Source organism: Anas platyrhynchos, chromosome 5 (assembly GCF_047663525.1).
Source record: "Anas platyrhynchos isolate ZD024472 breed Pekin duck chromosome 5, IASCAAS_PekinDuck_T2T, whole genome shotgun sequence".
In the NCBI taxonomy this organism is placed as follows: domain Eukaryota; kingdom Metazoa; phylum Chordata; class Aves; order Anseriformes; family Anatidae; genus Anas; species Anas platyrhynchos.
The window spans coordinates 17246890-17267750 of NC_092591.1; the positions used below are offsets into that span (position 1 = coordinate 17246890).

A 20861-nucleotide genomic window follows, 5' to 3' on the forward strand; every position below is an offset into this window, starting at 1 on the left:
CATAATTTTTTTTTGGATGTGAGCACCCTTTCATAAAAATCTGTAATTTTTCACTAGCGACTCTCCCTTTAAATTCAACCAAGAGAAACAGCTGTAGTCCTCAAGCAATTACTCAGCACCTGCCTCCTGATCTGCAGCACTTCCAATAAGTAAGAGTTCCTGTTTTATGCTTTTCTTGCTTTTGAGACCATAATGCAGTCATACCTGTTGTTGTGACTCCTGGAATGGTTTGTGCAGCTAAAAATAGGTCATCTATGGGATCCACTAGATGTTTAATATTAACTTTCCTGGCATTGTAGTAATTGCCATCAGCAGCCATTCCAGCACGCTCTATTGCTATCAGGTGATCAAATCTGGTTAGAGACAGAGTAAAAGAACAGAAGAATGGAGTCAAATCTTTGATTATCACCTATAATAGTTTTGTGTTGGGTACTTCTCCTGTTGTACTTGGTTCTACTCTTTGAGTATTTGTGATGTAAGGTAAAACTTGAATACTGAATTGTTGTTTCTACTTGCAGTTCTCCATAGTTCTTTTTCAAAGGTTAGTCTAGTTTCTTTATAGCTTTAGTGCAACTTCATCAAACCACATTTGCCACCAACAAATAGAGAAGTTCCTGATATCTTCCTAAGCAGTAATACTTTGGATCAGCCATCTGGGCTTGCTCTTTTTCGTGTTAAACTATATAATATCTCACAATATAAATCTTGTGTTTTCAAGCAGAACAAAAAAGTGTCTACTTAATGATGATGTAAGTCCTTGTTGGTGTAAATGTAGTCTCTGCTTAAATAATATTGTTTGGAAAATGTTCACTTGCATCTAGTTAGGGAGTTTTTTGGTTTGGATCTTCAGATCTTGGGGCTGTGGATTTGAGAGATTTTTTTTATTTTTAAAGTCCTTGCTTGTTTTGCTAGCTACAAAAGTACACAGATGTACTGCAGATGTCCAATGCTTTAAGCAGAATTTTAGTACTCAGTTCTGCCACTGTATGTTAGAATTAAGTTATTTTTCTTTCATTTCTCCAGTTTTGCTGTCAAGAGGTTACTAATTCTGTTGAATTACTTCATGTTTTTGTGTGTGGGTATCTACAGTGACTCAGGAGACCTCAAACAGTGTAGTTGTCTACTTTAAAAAAACACTTACTTTAGCTTATTGGAATTGTGGGATCAATTGAAACAGAAACTGGCTGTAATTGAATGATGCATAGCTATAAAAAATGCTTTTAAAACAGTACATAAAAACTCAAGACGGTATCATGCTGAACTTAGAGCATACGCCAACCAATACATTGGTGAAGCAAATACCGAAGTGAAAGATCTTTTTATTAAGAAGAACAAATGGAAGGCAACAGCATTGAAACGCTGTACAGGGAAAGATCAATAAAAATGAACAATATATGCCTATTTAAAGGAAACGTAAGTTGCTTACTAAGTAATGAAATGTATTCTTCAGTGCTTTAACCATAATCATGCGCTTGTATAAACCTGAATTTCTGCACAACATTTTACACTGGACACCACGTATGCAAACTGTTTAAATCAATATTCAGAAGTGCATGCATACTTCTATAACTTTGGTTTTGTCTGCCTAAAGACAATAGGACAATCACTTTTGCAGTATTAGTAAATCTCAACTGTTTTTAAGTCAGATCCAATTTCCCAGTTGTCAAACATGAGCCAAAGCTGTAGAAAGCAAACAAATTCTTTTCCCAGCTCCTTAACTGACTCTACCTCTCTGCATCCTAATATTTATGCTGATTTAAAAACTGGGAAAAAATATATATATTATGCAATGTATATGCATATTGCTGTGGAATAACAGCTGAAAAGCTTTTAGATTTTTTTGAAGAAAAAGAGCTATTGATATGTGAAGTATCAATTCTTTTTGTACCCCAGAAGTGCATACTCTTAGAATAACATGGAATTCTGTATGTGTGCTATAATACCAATATTCTGCTTCAAAGTTTGTTCCGCTAATTCCCATTCTTAAGGATTTACTTGCAAGCATTACACCTTCTTAAGTCACAATTATTTATAACACTATGCAGTAGAAGTGTGACCCATTCTCAAAAATTGAATAAATGTACCTAGGTCTTCTGCGATTCCCATTCTCACACAAAAACCTCAAAGCTGAATCAGCATTTTCCCTTTGATAACTCAGTAGAGGGACAGGTCTCTTCAGGATTCCTAGAGGAAAATAAAATACAATTCAGATACTATGTACCATTTTTTTTTGGTGTGTGTTTCAGTGATTATTTTTTTTCCTAGGTAGAATAGTTAGAATATTCAGGCCTCAGTGGGTTTACACAGTTCCTGATAAGCTCCCTGCATCCTTGCTTTTAATGAAATTCATTTAGTTGTTAGTACTGATAAAGGGGACCTTGGGATAGAAAACAGGTCTACTAGAATAAGAACAGGCATCCAGAATTCATCACGAACGGCTAACCCAGATGCACAAACATTAACTTGGTGCCAGCTTCATTTAACAAAACATAACAATGCTAATCAGAGGTTCAGGATGAATGGCGTGTTCATTCTCTGAAAGAAAAAAAAAATCTGTAGTAAGTTACAATGAGAATACCTGAAGTGAACCTTGGCTCAAACTAGGAAGATAAAACTGGAAAAATGTATGTCTTACCTAGTTGAACAGCATCGTCAATAATCTTTTTATTCAGATCCATGGCTCTCTGATCTGTTACTATAGCAACATCTTTCTCCAAGGCCTGCAGCATGGCCGCGATGGCGAGGGCTCCAGGGGGCCCATCATTTTCTTCTGGTGGCTCGTAAGAGAAGTGGGTAGGAAATCCAGTTGTTATCAACACTGACCGAGCATGGGAGATAGCCAGGCAAGCCTTCAGCAGCTCATCCGGGCGGTGTAAATGAATTATACCCCGATCTCCTACAAAAGTATTTTTAAAGATATATATTTTTAAGAGAATGGTATACTTCAGTACGTTGTTCTCCTTTTGAAGTTTCTGTTTGGGTGAATCTGCGTACTTTAATGACATAATACGGGTAAAAATAATACAATAAAAAGAAAAACCTCTGGTCAAGACAGGAACTGGGCTAATTTCCTCAGGAAACCTAGGAAGGTGTAGGATATGAGTAATGAAAATAACGAGCTGTGTTTCCAGGTTAAGAATTCTGGTTAACTGGGTTTTGAAAATTACTATGCTAGGGTTTCTAGGTATTGGTGTAAGTTTCGTGTTTTTTTCTTTCTTCCTAAGAACCCATTGAATATCAACTCCCTTCCTTCCATCCTCTGCTTTCCTCTGATCTGTGGTTACAGTTGTGCCAGACAGTGTCTAACTACTAAACTATTTGCTTTACTACTAAAGCTAGCTTGCTACTCAGGCTTCCCCCATTTTATGGAAGATTCAATGCAGACCTCAGTTGAGTAAGCTGGTCCTTTGACTCTGCTTAACACTGTCCCTTTAGGAAAGAGCTAATTTCCAAATAAATTCAACTTACTTCTGTGGTTGATAATTTTATTGAGGGCTCAGATACACTGTGAGTTATGGGGGACTTGATAAACACAATTACTACATTGGTATCTAGGCAATTACTAAAAGATCTTCCTGTTACATGTTATTTGACCTTGAGAAATAGGTGAATATTAGTAGATCTCTTGGGTCAGTCCCTACAGAGGCAACTCTGCCTATCTGTTTAAGTCTTTTATTATTGCAATATTTCCTATTCCCTCTCCTTTTCCCGACACTCAGAAACACAAGTGTGCAATGCAGTTCTTTAGATTTGCTCGCATTCCTGAAAACCATGGATACCAGCATGATGTGCTGATAATCATGGGCTGAAAGTGAGAGGCAAGTCCTCACTATTGTTTTCTAGTCTCCTTGTATCTTAATCTTTCTCACCTTTTTTCCCTCCTTTCCTGTTGTTGAACCAAGTTTCCTCTTTGTCTTTTTCTCACCATTCCTCCTACACAACATACAGGCAATATATAATTTATAGATAGTGGACAAAGAAAAAAAGTTCTCAACAAAACTCAAGTAACAGAAGCAGGGTATATTAGTCTTTGAAAAGTGGAGCGTATCAACTGAGATGAAGTACTACAGTAATGCAGCTACTCTCTTTTAGCAATAAAATGAGCTAACTCTGAAGTTAGGTCCGGTATTTCTGCAGAGCATGGCATTGTGCCATGCTGAACTGCAGAGAGTGGATAAAAGGAAAGGCCTTGTAAGTAAAAATAAACAGACCCAAACATAAGCACACAGCCCAAACCCTGAGCTTGGAAGAGCTGAGCATTAGCTGTTTTCCACTACTGCCTGTAAAAGATTTCAAAAAATTTATAGGAAAGTGAGATCAAAATTTACAGCAGACAGAAGGGAGTAACTCAATGTGCACTTTGGAAATAGTTGTGTTATTCTGTCTGTCTTTTGCTCCTGTATCCTCTTATTTCCATCTCTTCTCTCTTGTGCATGTACACAACCATACCTCTCAACCTTCTGAGAGGTATGTGATCAGGTCACTTTGGTCCATCACACAACACCTCAGCATCAAGTATGTCAGCAGAGCTTGATGTAGTTCCACCCATCAGAGAGGGATGTTTGAAAAACACATACAACTACTGGAATATCCCAGTAAGAAAATAGCAGTCATGAATATATGTAAAGAAATGTACTATTTACTCAACAGTGAATACTTACATAGCTCTTACTGCATGCTGAGGTGCCCTGCACTTATCAATTTCAGATTTATTCAGCAACAGTGCTTATTCCCTGTGGATGCTCCAGTCTGCTGTAAACAGTGAAGCTTCTGTGTATTTTGAAAGAATGCAGTAATCACATTTAAATATGTTCCGTTACCCATAAGGTTGAATGATTTTGGTCAAACTCTGATATTACATATAGTAATGAAAACAACACAAAACTAGTTACATTAACTCACAGTAATGCACAAATATTTTTTTTAAATCTTAAAATTGCCTTTAGGTTTTTATTGCATTCCTGAATTTTGTGGGCATCTATACAAGCACAATAGATATCATAGCAAATCCACTCAGGTAAGAGGTTTTTTGTTTGATTGATTGTTTTTACCTGGGTCTATTCCGATTAAGTTCTCCAGATTCTTTATCTTTTGTGTTGCTTCTGCTGACACCATACTATAATGCAAAGGATCTTGTGAAATGCAGTAGACTTGTGGGACTTCACTTGAGGACCCGACTGTAACACTGTCATTCTTTAGGTCAGTGATGAACATGCAGCCAGGAGAATGAGTAAAAGCTAATGGAGATCCTAAAACAGGCGAAAAAGATTCAATTAAACACTTTGTTATTGTGTTATATTGAAATACCAGAATGATAAAATCTTGAGAAGCAATTTAACAACACAGAGTCCCTGCCTGATGACACTTACAAAACAGGTGATATTTTAAGATACACTGCAGCAATAAATATACTTTGAGGAAAGAAATGTATGCATATACATCTGAAAATGTTTACACTTCTGAAAAGCTCATGTGGGTAGTTGAGAGCAGGTTTTTTTACACTATCCTCTTTAGTATAAGCTTCAGGCAATTTAGGAACTGAACGGTGGTACCCTTCAAGAAATTCAGTCAGGAATTGGCAAGTCTGAAAACTGGGTTTGACATGCATGAAAAAAACTAAGAACAAGTTAACACTGAAGTTTGCACAGGATGTTGGTGATACTGTTTCTGTAAAAATAAATTGTCTAGATTCTAAACTGCTGCAGGAAGCTACAGTGTCTCTCTACCTTTGAATACAAATTTAATAGTGATATGGAAAAGCTGTGACAACTCCCTGCTGACAAGTAGTTGTCCTGTATCAGATTAAAAAAATGGGGAGGTTTAATATGCCTCACCAAACCATGTGTATAGACAATAATTTTGAGGAGCTAGCAGATGGATCTAAAGTACAGGTACTGCTGCTATGGCAGGATTTTAACTACCTAGCTGAGAGGGGAGCACAGCAAGATACAAACTGTAAAAGAGCTTTTGGAATCCATTAATGACAACTGTTTTTAATACAAGAAATGAAAAAATAAACAGAAGTAAGAATCAGTTCCAGGCCAAGGCATGATAGATAGCTGCTTAGGCAACAGAGGCTGGTAATTTTTTCCTCCTTTCTCCTTTCATGCATCCTGCATCACAGGGAAAACTGCTAGGGAACACAGGAGAGAGGGTAGGCTTTTCACCTTGGATTTTGGAGTGGAGAACAGGGGTTGTATGTAAGAACAAAATGACAACAACAAAAAAGCGTCTGTTCCTAGTGCTGAATGTATTTACAACACTTGCTGAGACCAGTCAGATAACCAACTGTAGGGTACCACAAGAGTTTTGCAGATCCTGCAGGGAAAGCAGGATGAAATGGATGACTTCCCAGGGCTCTCCCAGTTATACTGTCTATCACTATTAAGCTTTTTTTTCTAACTAAAAATTTGAGGTTTCCTTCCACACTTGTGATTTAGAGCAATATATAACACTGTCACTATGGTTTAGTTGCATTTTCTTGCCCTTTGAATGTATGCCTCTAATAAGTGAGTGGATAAAGTGCAGGATCACAACTCTTTACAGAGGACAAGGATTCCATTATATAAAGTGTGTCACATTTACTTCATTTTGGAACAAAAACTAAAAGTTAAAAGTTCTTCACAAGACAATTACAAAGTCCTTTCCAGGTCAATCAGTTTGCTAGTTCTTGACAAGATGGAAAGATATCTGGCTGCTTTTTTTGGCTTTCCCTTTTACTATTGTTTTTCTGCACTGTGGTACAAAATAATACTTCAAAAGTTTAAAAAAGAAAACTTTTAAGTTCCTAGTTTTTAGTGATGCTCAAAAATGATGTTTTGATGCTGTCAGAGCTTTAAGTTTCTGACATTTCACAATGGAAAATAGTCCTATTAAAGGTGTTTTTTTTGTTGTTTTTTTTTTTATTGCTTGGCTGGGGCTTTTTTAGCTGACCCTAGGGCTCTGCAATGCAAATCAAGCCTATCAGACAACTCATCCAGTCCACTTATTAAAAAAATAAATAAAAAAGAGAAAGAAAAAGAGATTGAAGGATGATCTTAAAGTTTCCAAAGACTGTACATACTGCAGTTGATGACTGCTTCTACTCCTGTTACACCACAGGCCCAAAACACCGGAATATCACCAGGGTGAAGGTGAACTGGATCTCCATAGTCTGGTTTGGAAAGATCTTGTATTCCCAACAGACCTGTCATTGATCAACAATAAACCCATCACAGATTTCAGTCAAGCAGCAATATTACAAAAGGTGGGAGGGGACATCAAACATCATCAAGCAACACAGCTAGAATTACAACAGTGGCAAATCCCACTACTGAAGTGGCATATTTAGTTTGCTTTCAGTGCATGTCCCCAGATCCTGAGCTGTCTTGTTTTCCCTTTATCTGTGTGACATCAATAAACATGTATTCACTTTATTTCTGCAGCAAAGTACAAACTAGATGTGTATGCCGAGTTCCCAAGATATTATAAATCTTATCTATCATCAAAATAATTATATTATTTTTTGCACTGGTAGACAAGAACAAATAACTGCAATGCAAAATGGGTTGTTTCTAGAACACATTTTCTGCTACTTTAGCCTCCTATCTTCTCTAGCTAAAGAAATGAGGAGTCTTTTACCTCTCTGGGTTAGGTAATTACATCTCACTCTTAGCCAGCTTTCATTAAATTGTCTTTTGCTTTAACAAAGCAAACACCTACTTCTTTTCTGGGTCATTCTAAGCACTTGCTCTCTTCCCCTTGCTTTTAAATTCCTGAGATGCTAAAGTTTACCACTGTCTTTTCTGGAATTAGTTTATACAATCTGTACATATATTCATTTACTCTTTTCTGTTAAAAATAAACACATAATGTATTCCTTCACTTTCCCAATCTCTACCCGAAGTAATGATTTATTACTCATTCCTCAGATTTAACCACTCGGACCAAATATATTACTGGGTTGTACTGTTACCAATGACATGTCTTTCCATACTCTGCAACGTGATCAGGCTGTGTACACAGCCCTTGAGACTGCTGATTGACTGACAAATTTCTGACAGCAGAGGGGATTTTTTTTATAGTGATCTATCTCCATCCTATAGGTGGTCTATATCTTCCTTCCCTCCTTCCTTTTCCCCAAACAGCCTCCTGTTTATCTTTTTTGTTTTCAATCTTTCCTTGCAAAGAATAGGCCTGGATTTGTTCGAGCTGTTTGAAAAAAAATTAAAAAAAAAAAAAAGTCATATTTCTATTTATTCTGTCTTAAGTGTTTTGCTCAATGTATCTTATTTCAGTATTTTTAAAACATAATATGGTATTTTCTTTCACAGTCATCCATGAAGACACAAAATGCCTCCACACATACTTTTCCCCATGCTGTCAGTCACTGCTACCCTGTTGCTGGGATCTTTGACAACAAGAAAGTATTCACACATAAATGAAACTGCATACATTTTAGGAGGATATGATTACATGTTTTAGCAAAACTGTTTTTGCCATATAACTGCCTTTATCCATGAATTCTGTGTTTTGTTCATTCAAAACCTATCTCCCCACCCCGACTTCAATTCAGGTTTGTGACCATTAGAAAGGATTAAAACATAAAAAAGGCAGTGCAAGTATTTTATTCCTACCACTTCTCATGGCTCCCCCTTCAGCCATTTTTATTGACAATAAAGCATATGTAGAGTGAAACATGAAAAACACTGACCAGGGTCACCTATATGAATTGGTGCTCCATGAGCTTCTTTTAGTTCAGATGTTGCTAGCACAGCTGCTTCCAATTTGCTTTCAGGAATAGGTCTCATTGTGACTACTAAGTTGCAGCAAAAAGTAGAAATACTGTAGCATGGCACAGCTGTCTGTCAGTTTAAAAGAATCAAAAGTATTAGAAGAAATAAGCCACAATACTAGCATTAAATCTTTTTTTTTTTTTTTTTTTTTTCCAAAAAACACACATTTTTCTTAGCATTTTTTTTTAATTCTTGCTTCAGCACATGCAGCATCCAGCATGGTGAGCTCAGTATATTCTGAATATTGTCAGAAAACAACCCTCTGCTCCCTATGTAGAAAGTGAAAAGCTAAAAAAAAGTATAGTGGTGACAAATCAGTTTGGTCTGAATCTATTATCTCTACTGGAATTCGGAGAAACCATGATGCTCTGCAATGTGCAAGAGTCAAGAACTGCTGCTGCTGCCAGTACCCTCTTCTAAAGAAGCAGCATGCCAGTTGTACACACACAACATCTTTTGTGCCTCTAGAAAGGATCTATGGAATTCATCAACTTTTCTGACTAGGATGCTGAAATCCTTTTTCTATTCAGAAATAAAGCAGCCTTGCTTTTTAGAACAGAAAGTCTGAGATGTAAATTGCATTTGAACATAAATGAGACGTAGACAGCAAGAGCTGCATAGGCAATGTTTATACTTTTTTTGTTATATCTGTCACCAAAGAAACGCACTGTACATGTCTTTGAAATACAGATGAAATTCTCCTAAGTCTAAAATGTCATAATCAGGTATATAATTGTAACTTTTTTCTTTAAGCTTCATAGGTCTCACATAAAACACATTTGTTTCTTTAGTTTGACCAGCAGTACAGCAAAATATTGTTAAATGATAACATTAAATAGAATAGTAACCTTTGTTTACCAGAACAGCATACTAATTGTGTGAAAAAGGCATGCAGATGCACTTAAATGTTCTTAATATTAAAGTGTCTACCTAGCAGAGTCAGGCTTATACTAGGACTTCTGCCCACATTAAAATCTGTGCTATACATCTACATCTTCTGATCACAGTTATAATTTTCGGTGCTATGGTAGACACCTCAGCTTTTTAGGAACACCTGTCCCAGAGGCCTGGGTTTCTAGCAAATGTGGAGTTTAAAGGCTGTACAGTCATAGGAGAAATCCAAGCTGTGACTGTCATATATGCAGAGCAAACTGCTAATGCTAGTTAGGCATTGGGACGGGTTGCCCAGGGAGGTGGTGGAGTCACCATCTCTGGGGGTGTTTACGGGAAGGTTGGACCAGGTGCTTAGGGATATGGTTTAGTGGGTGACATTGGTAGTAGGGTGGTGGTTGGACCAGATGATCTTGGAGGTCTTTTCCAAGCTTAATGATTCTATAATTGTACTGTCAAGGCTTATAAAAAGAATATTCTTAGTACAAGCTAGAACTGGTGTGGAGAGTGGGACATATATAAAGGTGATGATCAGAATAGCACATGCTTCATAAGCTGAAACAGAGAAGGAAACAAGCACCAAATCCAAATGAAATGGCTGCCATTGAACACATGAAAAAACTGCCACTGTAAACAAAAACAAAAAAAATTTAGCCTTGCAGGAAGTTGAGAAAAGCACTGACCTGATATTTTACCCTATATTTTCATGCACTGAGCACTACTACCTGCCTAAAACTACTCTGCAAGTGGGAAAAAAAAGTTCTGATTTTGCACGATAGTTATATGGCCATAAGATGAATATGGACAAATATGGAAAAAGTTACAGCAAAGACTATATGTGTATCTACTTACCTTATACATGCTTACATTACATTCTTGTTCAACATTTCTTATAGGAATGCCAGCATTTTGGATTGCTTTTTCAAAAGAAAAGCTGCAGCCTAAATAGAAAGTCACCATGTCCTTAAGTTGTTCCGAATATTCCTTTAGACTTTTTACAGATCCAGTGAAGGCTCCATGCTCATACACTCTATACTGTGGGCAGTCAGTCCTAATGAAATAAGAAGTTATCACAGCTTTAACATGTGTTTGAAAACAAGGCACATGACCAGAATGATCTAAATTGACTTTAACCTACTATCAAACCACAAGATCCAGCCTACTTTGTCCATTTTGTTTCATTCTGAGTAACAATGAAAAAACACAGACAAAAACAAACACTTTATTCTAAACATAAACAGCATTCTACACAGCAAACAGAACATGTGAGAGTATCTTTGTATTTTTCCTTGTATTTTTCAGGTTTTACAGGTAAATGTCCATTACATGTATCATGCCTCAATGATTCCAAAATTAGGGAGCTGTTTTAAGTTTTCTTTTTAGTATTTGCTAGAGAAGTACATCTTTTAAATTTCAGAGACCCTTAAAAATATAATGTGGTTACCTTGCCTAAACATAAGTAAATTAATTCTGCTCAGACTGCAAAACTTCTACACAAAAATTCACTTTTACATTAGAGAAAAACTTGCATTATTGATAATTATGATAAGAAGTTTCTCAAGAATTAGATGACCAGGCTGATTCTACTCTTTTATACTCATGCACAATTTTCATTCAAAGGTATAATTCCAAGAAAATAAACCTGTTCAAAATGTACAACAGTGAGAGCAGGTTATTCCCTGAAACTGATTTCTCCTAATCACCATCAGCACCCACTGCAGAATTTTGAGAAGCAGTCAGCCCGTACTTACCTGATATCAGAATCACTACTCAGAGAAGGACATTTCCAGTCACCTGGTTTGCTTCTGTACAGCAATGGCAGAGGTCCATTGTTTGCGTGACAGAACTTCTCAAAGTCATCAGCCAGGGACTTGTGCAAAATCACAATGTTAGCTTGTTTATAGCCTGAAATCGTGGAAGGTAGGAATGACTGCTTACTAATTCAGCTCCTTGTTTAAGAAACAAACTTTTCTGTATAGCTCTCTGTAAATGGTCCATAAAATTACCTGAAGGGAAATTTTATTTCAAAACTCTGTAATTGGATTAAAGAAATTTTAAAACTATTTTAAAAATTGTAGCCAGATGTACTCTGTATGTCAAGTAGTTCACAGCTAAAGTAGTAGGTAAACATGGAGAGTACTAGATTTTGAAGAATGCATAATTACTTTCCTAAACAATTCTATGAACTTACATATAAACAAAATTTATTCTATAACCTGAGAAAATAGTATTGTATAGGAAAATGTTTTACTTGTGCAAATGTCAGCACAGAGCCAAAAAAAGGGGGAGTGGGAGGGGGGCTGTTACATACCACACTTTAACCATTTTTAAAGTTTAATGCTAAGTTATAAATCATGGCCAGTATAACAGAAAAATGCTGATATTTTGTCCTCATGTAGCCCATTCCTTGACTATATAATTTTACCTTGGGCTGCAATTTAATAGACAAGTTACAGCTCAGGAATAATCTCTTGCTTAGCACACTGAAACTCAGACATTTCTAATATTTCTAATTTAAAAAAACAAAATGAACAGAACTGCTACACTTTCTTCACTCATAATCAACTTTTATTTAAAACCTTACTGACTGCTACCACAAAACAGGTTCTAAAGATATTAATATTTGTGCAGTGTGTATCAGTTTGTCTTGAAAATTTATTAAATACTGTGCCAGCTATCAGACAGGCAAGTAAGAGTCTGTGTAGAAGCTCCCACTTTCCTAAAGACTGTGGTAGTCTGAACTTGTGACTCTGGTAGTCATCCAAGAAGCAATCATTCAGTTGAAATCAATGATCTTCTTTAAAAGGCTGTAGAAATTGGCCAAATTTTACTTTTGACCAAAGCCAACCAAGAAACCAAAAGATAAAGCTATTCCTGATGGAAAAAATGTAAAGCAAAGGCTTAAACTGAGGTAAGCATGTATTTGCATATTGAATGTGCCCACAAACTGCTCTTTTGGGACCAGCCAGCACAAAAATGCAGTTTATTACTAACAAAAGTTACTAAATACAGAAATAGCTTCTTGCTAAATACAGAAATTCATTTTTGTTAAATAAACATACTAAATTTACCACTGAATAAAATACTACATTGAGTTACCCTTTAGCCTCATTCCCTGCTGCCCATGTGAAATCCACAGGCACTTTCTACTTTGCTGCTGATATTCAGATTCTTAACCTTATGGTTTTAGCCAGTGCATTCAACTTAGACAACGCTAAATTTAAAATACAAGTCACAGCTGACAGTCTGAATCTGTAGGCGACTTCCAAGCATACTGTAAACTCAGGAAGCTTCAGTAGTAACTCTTAGACAACTTTATTGCTACTCCTGATAACTATCCTTACTTTCTTTACAGATAAGTGTGTTGTTTTTTTTTTTTTCCCTCTTCTTCCCATATAAGCTTAAGTGTATATTCACACGATGTATCCAATATCAGGAACATATTCTTGAGCAGTGTTAATGAAGCTGGAAATGCTGATCAACTATGGCATTAGTTCAACAAACTAATATCCCAATTCAGAGCAGTTTCGAAAGAGTTTTTAATGTATTTGCTGAATGACAATGAAGGCAATAAGAAATAGTTATTTTAGTAGTATGTCTGAATTTGTTTTGGAAGTAAACTATTTTTTTTCAAATGTAAAAGCTAACATGTTTAAAATCACTGCAGTAGCACATACATATACAAGTACAGTTGGGGCAAACTGCAGGTTATTGATGTTGTAACGTGTTTTCCATTAGTAGTTTTCAGCTTACATACTGATAGAAAATAAGACCATTATTTCAAGACTCACTATGATTCTATAATATGTGCCTTAATGTTCTTATATTAATGTTAGTAAACACAGCTTTGCTCATCAGCTACTTGCCACAGTATTTTTCATTACATTGTTACATTTTAAAGTTGATCAGAACAACAACACAGGAATCTCTACTTCTGTAAAAGTTGAGCTATGAGAGAAGACAAAGATCAATTCTCCAGAATGCATTCAGTTATCTTAGCATAGACCTATTCTTTCCCTCTCCATATAATTCTCAATCTTCCTGAGTAAGTAATTTCCAACTTCTGCAACAAACAAAGCAGGAAACTATTTTTGTGACTGTACTTCTCTAAGTCTTCCCCAACATGTATCCTATGCACTAAGTAAAGCAAGATCTCTGTGAAGAACACAGTATGTGATCCTATAAATGTGATGATAGTGTGTGTAAGGAAAACCAGATTTAGGTAAAGATTTCTCAAACATTTTCTGCAACTATAATTTATCATTGACATAACTGGGAGCTGGAGGATACATGGCAGTTTTGAAAACAAAGTCCATGTAATTTACACACGTAAGATGATTTCTCTGATGTAGTACTATGATTTAAGAACCCAGTGTCAGGTGCTTACAATGTGATTTCAAAAACACCCAAGTGAGTTAAGAATTTAAGTCAGCTTGACATTTACTTCTGCTTTACTTCAGCTCTTTTGATAGTCCTAAACTCCTTTATAAACAAAGAAAGAAAAAAGTAAGGACATAGTTATGAAACTAAAATGGAGTCATTTTCTACTTGAGCTGTTAGGTTTCCTTACCTTCTGCCATTCCAGAAGTATTACTGATACTGTGTCTGTTGCAACGAATTATTCTTCTTAGTACGTGGGGAAGGAGAGATTTCAAGCCTCCTGTCAAGAGCATCCTTTCAGCCTTAACAGAAAGATGTTATAATAATAAATTTAAACACAAATACATATATACAACTTCCTTTCCCTTCCTTTCCCTTCCTTTCCCTTCCTTTCCCTTCCTTTCCCTTCCTTTCCCTTCCTTTCCCTTCCTTCTTTCTTTCTCTCAAGTGCTGGAAAACTTAATTTCAATTTATTCTTGATGCCCCACCAAGCTTATTATCACTGGGAAATCCTTAATTAAAACCCAAAAGGCAAATTAAAGTCAAAGGGCTGCTTCATTGACATTTTCTGATTAAACACAAACTGAATCTTTAGATAAATCAACCAGAGATGTGCATGTTAACATTCTGGATAAAATGCAATGTTTTGCTGGCCTGTAATACAAGAAACAGACTTCTTTTTCCCTGTTAAATATTCGTTTCCTAGCGTACTCACCCTTCCAAAATTTGCTGTAAGTTTAAAATTGCAAAAACATAAATGGATTGATCTACCAAGCTACAATCTGTAATATCACGTCTGCTGAAAATGCTTTCAGACAATTAGCAATACAGCATTTTGGTAAAAGTAACTATAATCAGAAAATGTCATTTTGATACATTTCATATATATCATACTTTTCAACTACTCATTATGTAGAAATGATATACTGAAATTATAATGAGTACTCCTGTGGCTATTCTTCCACTGGGAAAACAGACATATAGAAGTCACTTCATACAATCTGGAGTAGAAATAGAGATAAGTACCCTAATTACAGTCAGTATCTGGCTCTTTTTACATCTCTTGAAGACTGAACACAACTTTTTTCTACAGTCTAATCAAAGTCAACAGAAAGCTTTTCCCTGAGACTAAACTATCTAGAAGTGATTTATTATACAACTGCTAGGACTAAGTAAAATATAGTTCAGGGTAAAATAATAATTTGGCTCCTTATGATTTTAACCTTGATCACTTTTCATGGTCTAATTCAGAGATAACATATTTATCTAATCGTATGTTCATTCTAACTAAATAAACTGAATTACATTCCAAGCAACCAAATTACCAACCTCCAAGTTTTTCTTTAATTCAGAAGAAGCCATTCCTGATGTCAATTGTAAGAAGTAATAAACATTATAAAAACTGTGCTGCTTTTTAAAAAGATGCCAATCAATTAATGTACAATGCAATGTTACAACCTTCTGGCAAAAGTTAACCTTTCTGTTAAAAATCAAAGTTTTCTGTTAAAGTTTTCTGTTGAACTCAAAGTAAGAGCAGTAATATGTTTTGATGGAAATTATACTCTTATCATGGGTTGTCTGTCCAAAATGTTTCCCAAAGATTGCAGAATTCTGAGTGGTTACGTTGGGTGCACTGAAATTTAGAGTAAGCTCTGTATCTGGTCTTTGAAGCCTGTAATCCTTACTTCTAAAATGATTACATAACATTGCCAGCCAAAAGAAATCAGCTTACACATTTTTTTTCTGAACTCTAGCTTACTACTCTCCAACTCATCCCATCTTTTCTGCTTTTATATAACAGTCTATATGCTGCACAAAAAATAGTCTTCATTACAGAATTGTGAACAATTTCAAGCACATGCTTTAAAGATAACTAGAATTTGGATTGAGAAATGTGGCTAGACTCTAATCCAGGCCTATATGAGACAATTTAAGAAACATTATTTTTACTGCAAAGAAGAGTTTCTAGCACTACTCTGGAACGATTCATTCAACCACATGTATTCATGTGATTCTTTCAAATCGTTTTTCTTCCTGAGTATCTTTGAAATCATCTAATGGCCTTAAGAAGTACTAGCTTACTTGGATTTGAGAGACAGTCTGAAATTTGTGAATTTCATTTGGGATGAAAGCTATCTTCATTCAGGTACTTTATCCCAAATGCCCAAGAACGATGTTGGGCAAGCCTGATTTTCAATGCATAGAGTATATGTCCAGCAGAGGAAATGGAAGCACTTACGGAACTTTATTAGCAACATTTAGGCCTTTAAAAGTTTTAGGTTTATATGAAAGTAAGTGTTGAGCAAGCTCTAGTACTGCAAATATAAGTAGTGCCAAAATGCTGTCTCTTAAGTACCTTATGGAAACATTTGGGATTGTAGTTTCAATTTGTGAACACTGCCCCTAGCTGCAAAGCAAGATATATTGTTGATAAATTTGTTAGGAAGTGAATAATTTAAACATTACCTTTGTATAAAAGTAGGATGACTCATCTCTTTCAGATGAGAGACAAAACACGCCTTATAACCACTTGTTATCACTAAAGTTCAGTGGAGATTTTCTAAAACTCTCAGGAACATTCTATAGGATAAAGTTCTGAGTTACAACTTTAGATCACTGTATTTGCTATACGATGTTAGTAATAGATTATGTTGGTGTTTTTCTAGTCACTAAATTTGGACAGTCAATAAAAACTCTCAGATGCTTATAGCAAAAAAGTAGCTTTTTGCTATTTGACTTCCTCAGGAATGGCTTATTTCTACACAGTATGTTGTTTCCCTATGCTAGGGGGCACCCTTAAGTTTAGATTCCCCAACCATCTCCAGGACATCCTGGAAAATCGTTAAAGACATCATGAGCATGGCTTGTTTGGGATGACAGGGGAAAAGTACCACAATAACTCAGGTCTTACAGAATCTTCTCCACCTTGACCCATCAGAATGACTAATGAAGTGTATGGACTGGCTTCATGAGGCATGGGAGTAGCCCTCTATCTAAATGGTCTGGTACAGCTGTTAATCAGTAGTCAAGATCTGTCCCCTGGCCTGTCTTTTTCAACTCCTTTTATTTTGTTTTAAGATAGTTTCAGATAACAGTATCAGCTATCTCATAGGAATATGCTGGATCATGATATGTGTAAGACAGGGTGTAGGATAAGTGTTAAAAAGTCCTTCAGAGAGGATGCTGACAGGGCCTATGAAATAGCCGTACATTTTGCAGATATTTAAATGAGATTATATTCATAATTATTCATTACCTGGGAAAATGGGAAGATGTCATTTAAGTGTCAGAAAGATTCCACTTTTAGATGTAGTGGGTGTGTCGATACTGCTGTGCTAAACTGCGTCAGATAAAAGTGAAAAAATCGATAATAACACAAAAGGATTAATATATCCTTCAGAAGTGTCAGTGTGACTGTTTTGTGGTTACAAGTGTCAAGCAAATTCATGAAATAAAATGAAAAACATAGTATTTCTGCAATTTAAAAAAATGGATCATCTGCGAACAAACAGCCTGTAAAATGTGCTGCTGCTAAGAGCAACAAACAAGTCAACTTGAATACTGGAAAGCAGTTAATACCAATCTCTGATGTTTTAGGTCTGTTCTTCCAGTGGTGTTGGTACACATAAGAATATAGTTTAATGCAGTGATTTTTTTTGAAGTCTAGAGACTTGCTTGCATATAGCCCAAAGTCTTTCGTGTGTGTATGTGTGTAATATAATCTTGCAGTTTATGTAACTTTTATCTTATTTTCAATTTAAAGTTCAATTAAAAGAATGGTTGGTGGCATGCATGGGTTCACTGGCCAAAAGAAGTGCAGAGGTCACTAGGTAACACTGTTGGGCAGGTGTTTTTTTTCCAGATATTGTCATGCAGGTAACTTACCCAAAGCTACTGCTGCGCTAACAGGAACAGCAGGGTAACTTGAAACATGAGCCAGCCCACAGGCTGCCTTTACTGATACATAATGGAAAGTAATCTAAACTAATTATAACCTATGAAAACCCTTTGTGTACTATGCTTGCCCTAGTATGAATATGGTTACAGAGGTTTGTTAATGTAAACAGGGCTTAAAAAGACCTGCTGCTTAATTATCAAGCTGATTTGAAATTCTGCCAAATGACTTCTGTGAAAAGTACAAACTTCTTTGAAAATTCACTCCACCTCATTTTCCAAACAGGTCTCACAGTTATACTTGTGATGCTTTATTTGAAGAATCCATTAATGATCCTTTTTGTCCCCATCTGCTTTGAATCATTTGAAAGCACAGAAGTGCTTTGTGTACAACTCCAAAGAGGAAGTGCTTTATATGTTTTCAGATAGTGGTTCATCTAGCAAATTAAGGTTGAACGCTACATTTGAAATACGGGGTATTTGGCTTTGAAATTTAGAAACCTTTAGATAAGGGTCATAAATAGATATCTAAGTTAGTTTCCATTAGTGTTCTCTGCTGCCTAAAGCACTTTGTTTATACTTGAGATCCTGCAGATTGCGTCAGGATAAAAAACTGGTAAAAGAACCAATGCATCTTTGAGGCAATCTTGTTTACTTGAGGAAAAAAAAAAAAAAAAAGACACGCAATGTTTAGTTTTTCCCAGTATAATATGAACAAGAAACAGAAAGCAATGACCAGTTGCAAAGCAGCCATTTCAGAGAGCACTCCATGTTAGTGTGACACATCTTGTACAGCACCTATCCCCTGAACTTTCACCACTACATTTATATTATTTTACACCCAGCTTCTGCTCAGGGACAAAATTGTTTCTGAAGTGGAGAAATCTGGGCAGAGATTTGTTCTTTAGAGACTAGAGAATAGTTCAAGCCCTGCCCTTGTATGGATAGAATCTATCCATGATTTGGGTTGTTTAGGCTTTTATATCCTCCTCAAAGGTGGGAGGCCTCATGGCCTCATATATCCTTCCAATCCCTTGGATCATATCCTAGTTCCTGCATACTTCCCCCATCATCTTACATAAACATATGACCAACAGGCTTTGGAACAGCCACCTCATTTATACACACCTTTAGCAAGATAAAATACACACGTAAGAAAATACAAGGGCCTTTATCAAGATTAAAAATACTGCTGTCATACCTTTGACTTTGCTGACAGGAATACTTAACCAGCTGCAGGAGGAAGAGACAGAAAATGATCTACCAGAGGTTATTTTAGTTTAAGATGACACAAACTGCTTATTCAATTTCAAGAAATTGAAAAACAAAACAAAACATAACCATCAGGCTGGCATGTAAATATAGTCTCCTGATCTACCCTGAGGTACTGAAAAGGCTTAAAATCGCTCTACAATTCTCTGGGCTGAGTCTAGTCACCATTTTTTTTTACCTGGGCCTCTTCAAGCACTGAAGCAGCTTGAGGATGCAGGAGGGCCTTGCTTGCTGGCCATCAGTGCCAGACTTTTCCCCCTGCTTTTCTCCTAACCAGTGGAATGCTGCATGTTGGGACCAAGGCGATGAGCATTGGCTGGATAAAAATTCTTGTGAGGAAAATTTTTCTTCCCAATCGTACTCATGTGGAAGGAAAGTGGAAGTCCATAGGACAAAGTACAGTGACTTGTACTGCTTTGTTTGCAAAGCAGCAGTCATAGGTGCTTATCTTGATAGCCAAGTATGTCACCACCCAGGTTACACCCAGTCATGTCATGCATGATCACAGCACTGACGGGGTGCCTGTTCCTCCCAAGGAATTCCATCCAGATGTAAGCAGATGAGTGATGTTCTGATCCTTACACACCCTAAAAATAGTACCATGCTCCCAAAGAACACTGCTATGCTCCTGCTGTACAGGTTATTCATGTTACCCCCAGGACTATGTCATTTCACGGATGTCTACCAGCAGCTGTGAAGTCACTGTATCCACAGCTCTTCACCAAGCAGAGACATTTACATTCTGGCTGCAAGAGCTCAGGGCCTGACTGGCAAACACAATACATACTTATTTGGTAGACTGCATCAGAAAGCCCAGAAATCATCAGAGTTCATCATCCTTCAATTTGTGAACAAGAACTTGAAGGATTAGTGAATTTTTATCCTGAATGAAAACACCTTGTGGTGGGGCCCAAATGAAAATCTGTACCTCATCCATAGCTTTTTTTCCCCTAAATATACAGAGACAATATGAGATTCAATGTCAAGTGAACCTTTGAGGACCTCTGCTTTGCAGTAACATGAGGGGTAGAAAACCTGAAGAATGTGGCAACTCAGGCAAGCAAATGAGAGTGTTACTACCCTGACCTGATTGCCTAATCATTTGTAGAAGTCAGGAAATAATTTGTTTTATAGTTAAATGGCAACCACAGTGATCATGGGAAGAGATATTCTGCAAGTGGTATGTTGGTGCTGCAGAGAAGGCATCAGAAACTTCATCATTGCCTCCAGTTGTCCTCTCCATTTCTGAACTCAGAGCAGTCATTCAAGATCTGCATACAATGTAATCCTCCCAGTGGGCAACTGTCCTCATCCACCAGAGTTACCCTTGATTAAGTAGAGACTGGGTTCCCCTAGGGCTGCAATGGTGGGTACTGTTTAGGAGAAAGATGGTTTTGAACTGAAGCATTGTGTCCTGAAAAGCAAATCTCCAATTATGTAACACTTGTAATGTGAGGGGAAGGATTCGGGCCCTTATCAGGCCCTTACCTGGTCAGCTTCACCTCACAGTATGCGGGTGGTCCTGATGCAGTCAGTCTATCATGAGGATTCAGAGGGTCATCATTGGTGGCAACAGCACCCTGGTTATGCAGTAAGTGCACAGGAAACATTAAGGAGCTCTGTTAGGCTTGGGTCCTAACACAGGCCATG

The 20861-nt window shown here is 36.7% G+C and overlaps 1 protein-coding gene across 7 annotated transcripts in view; it reads right to left on the reverse strand.

Moving 5' to 3' along the window:
- The window catches only part of DGLUCY (D-glutamate cyclase), a 42065-nt gene that overhangs the window by 11168 nt on the left and 10036 nt on the right, over positions 1 to 20861 (reverse strand). For 2 of the 7 annotated variants that reach the window (XM_027459253.3, XM_005030263.6), the window contains exons 3-12: positions 20700 to 20791; positions 14236 to 14347; positions 11417 to 11570; positions 10518 to 10716; positions 8693 to 8843; positions 7064 to 7186; positions 5052 to 5249; positions 2636 to 2896; positions 2085 to 2184; positions 205 to 353 (exon numbers count right to left, since the gene is read on the reverse strand). In XM_027459253.3, the coding sequence (XP_027315054.3) occupies positions 205 to 353; positions 2085 to 2184; positions 2636 to 2896; positions 5052 to 5249; positions 7064 to 7186; positions 8693 to 8843; positions 10518 to 10716; positions 11417 to 11570; positions 14236 to 14338 (1438 nt within the window). In that variant the 5' untranslated portion in view covers positions 14339 to 14347; positions 20700 to 20791. Of the gene's footprint in view, positions 1 to 204; positions 354 to 2084; positions 2185 to 2635; positions 2897 to 5051; positions 5250 to 7063; positions 7187 to 8692; positions 8844 to 10517; positions 10717 to 11416; positions 11571 to 14235; positions 14348 to 15374; positions 15508 to 17301; positions 17361 to 19389; positions 19580 to 20699; positions 20792 to 20861 lie in introns of those variants that run through there. The other 5 variants (XM_027459252.3, XM_005030264.6, XM_021279050.4 and 2 more) reach the window with 4 other exon arrangements.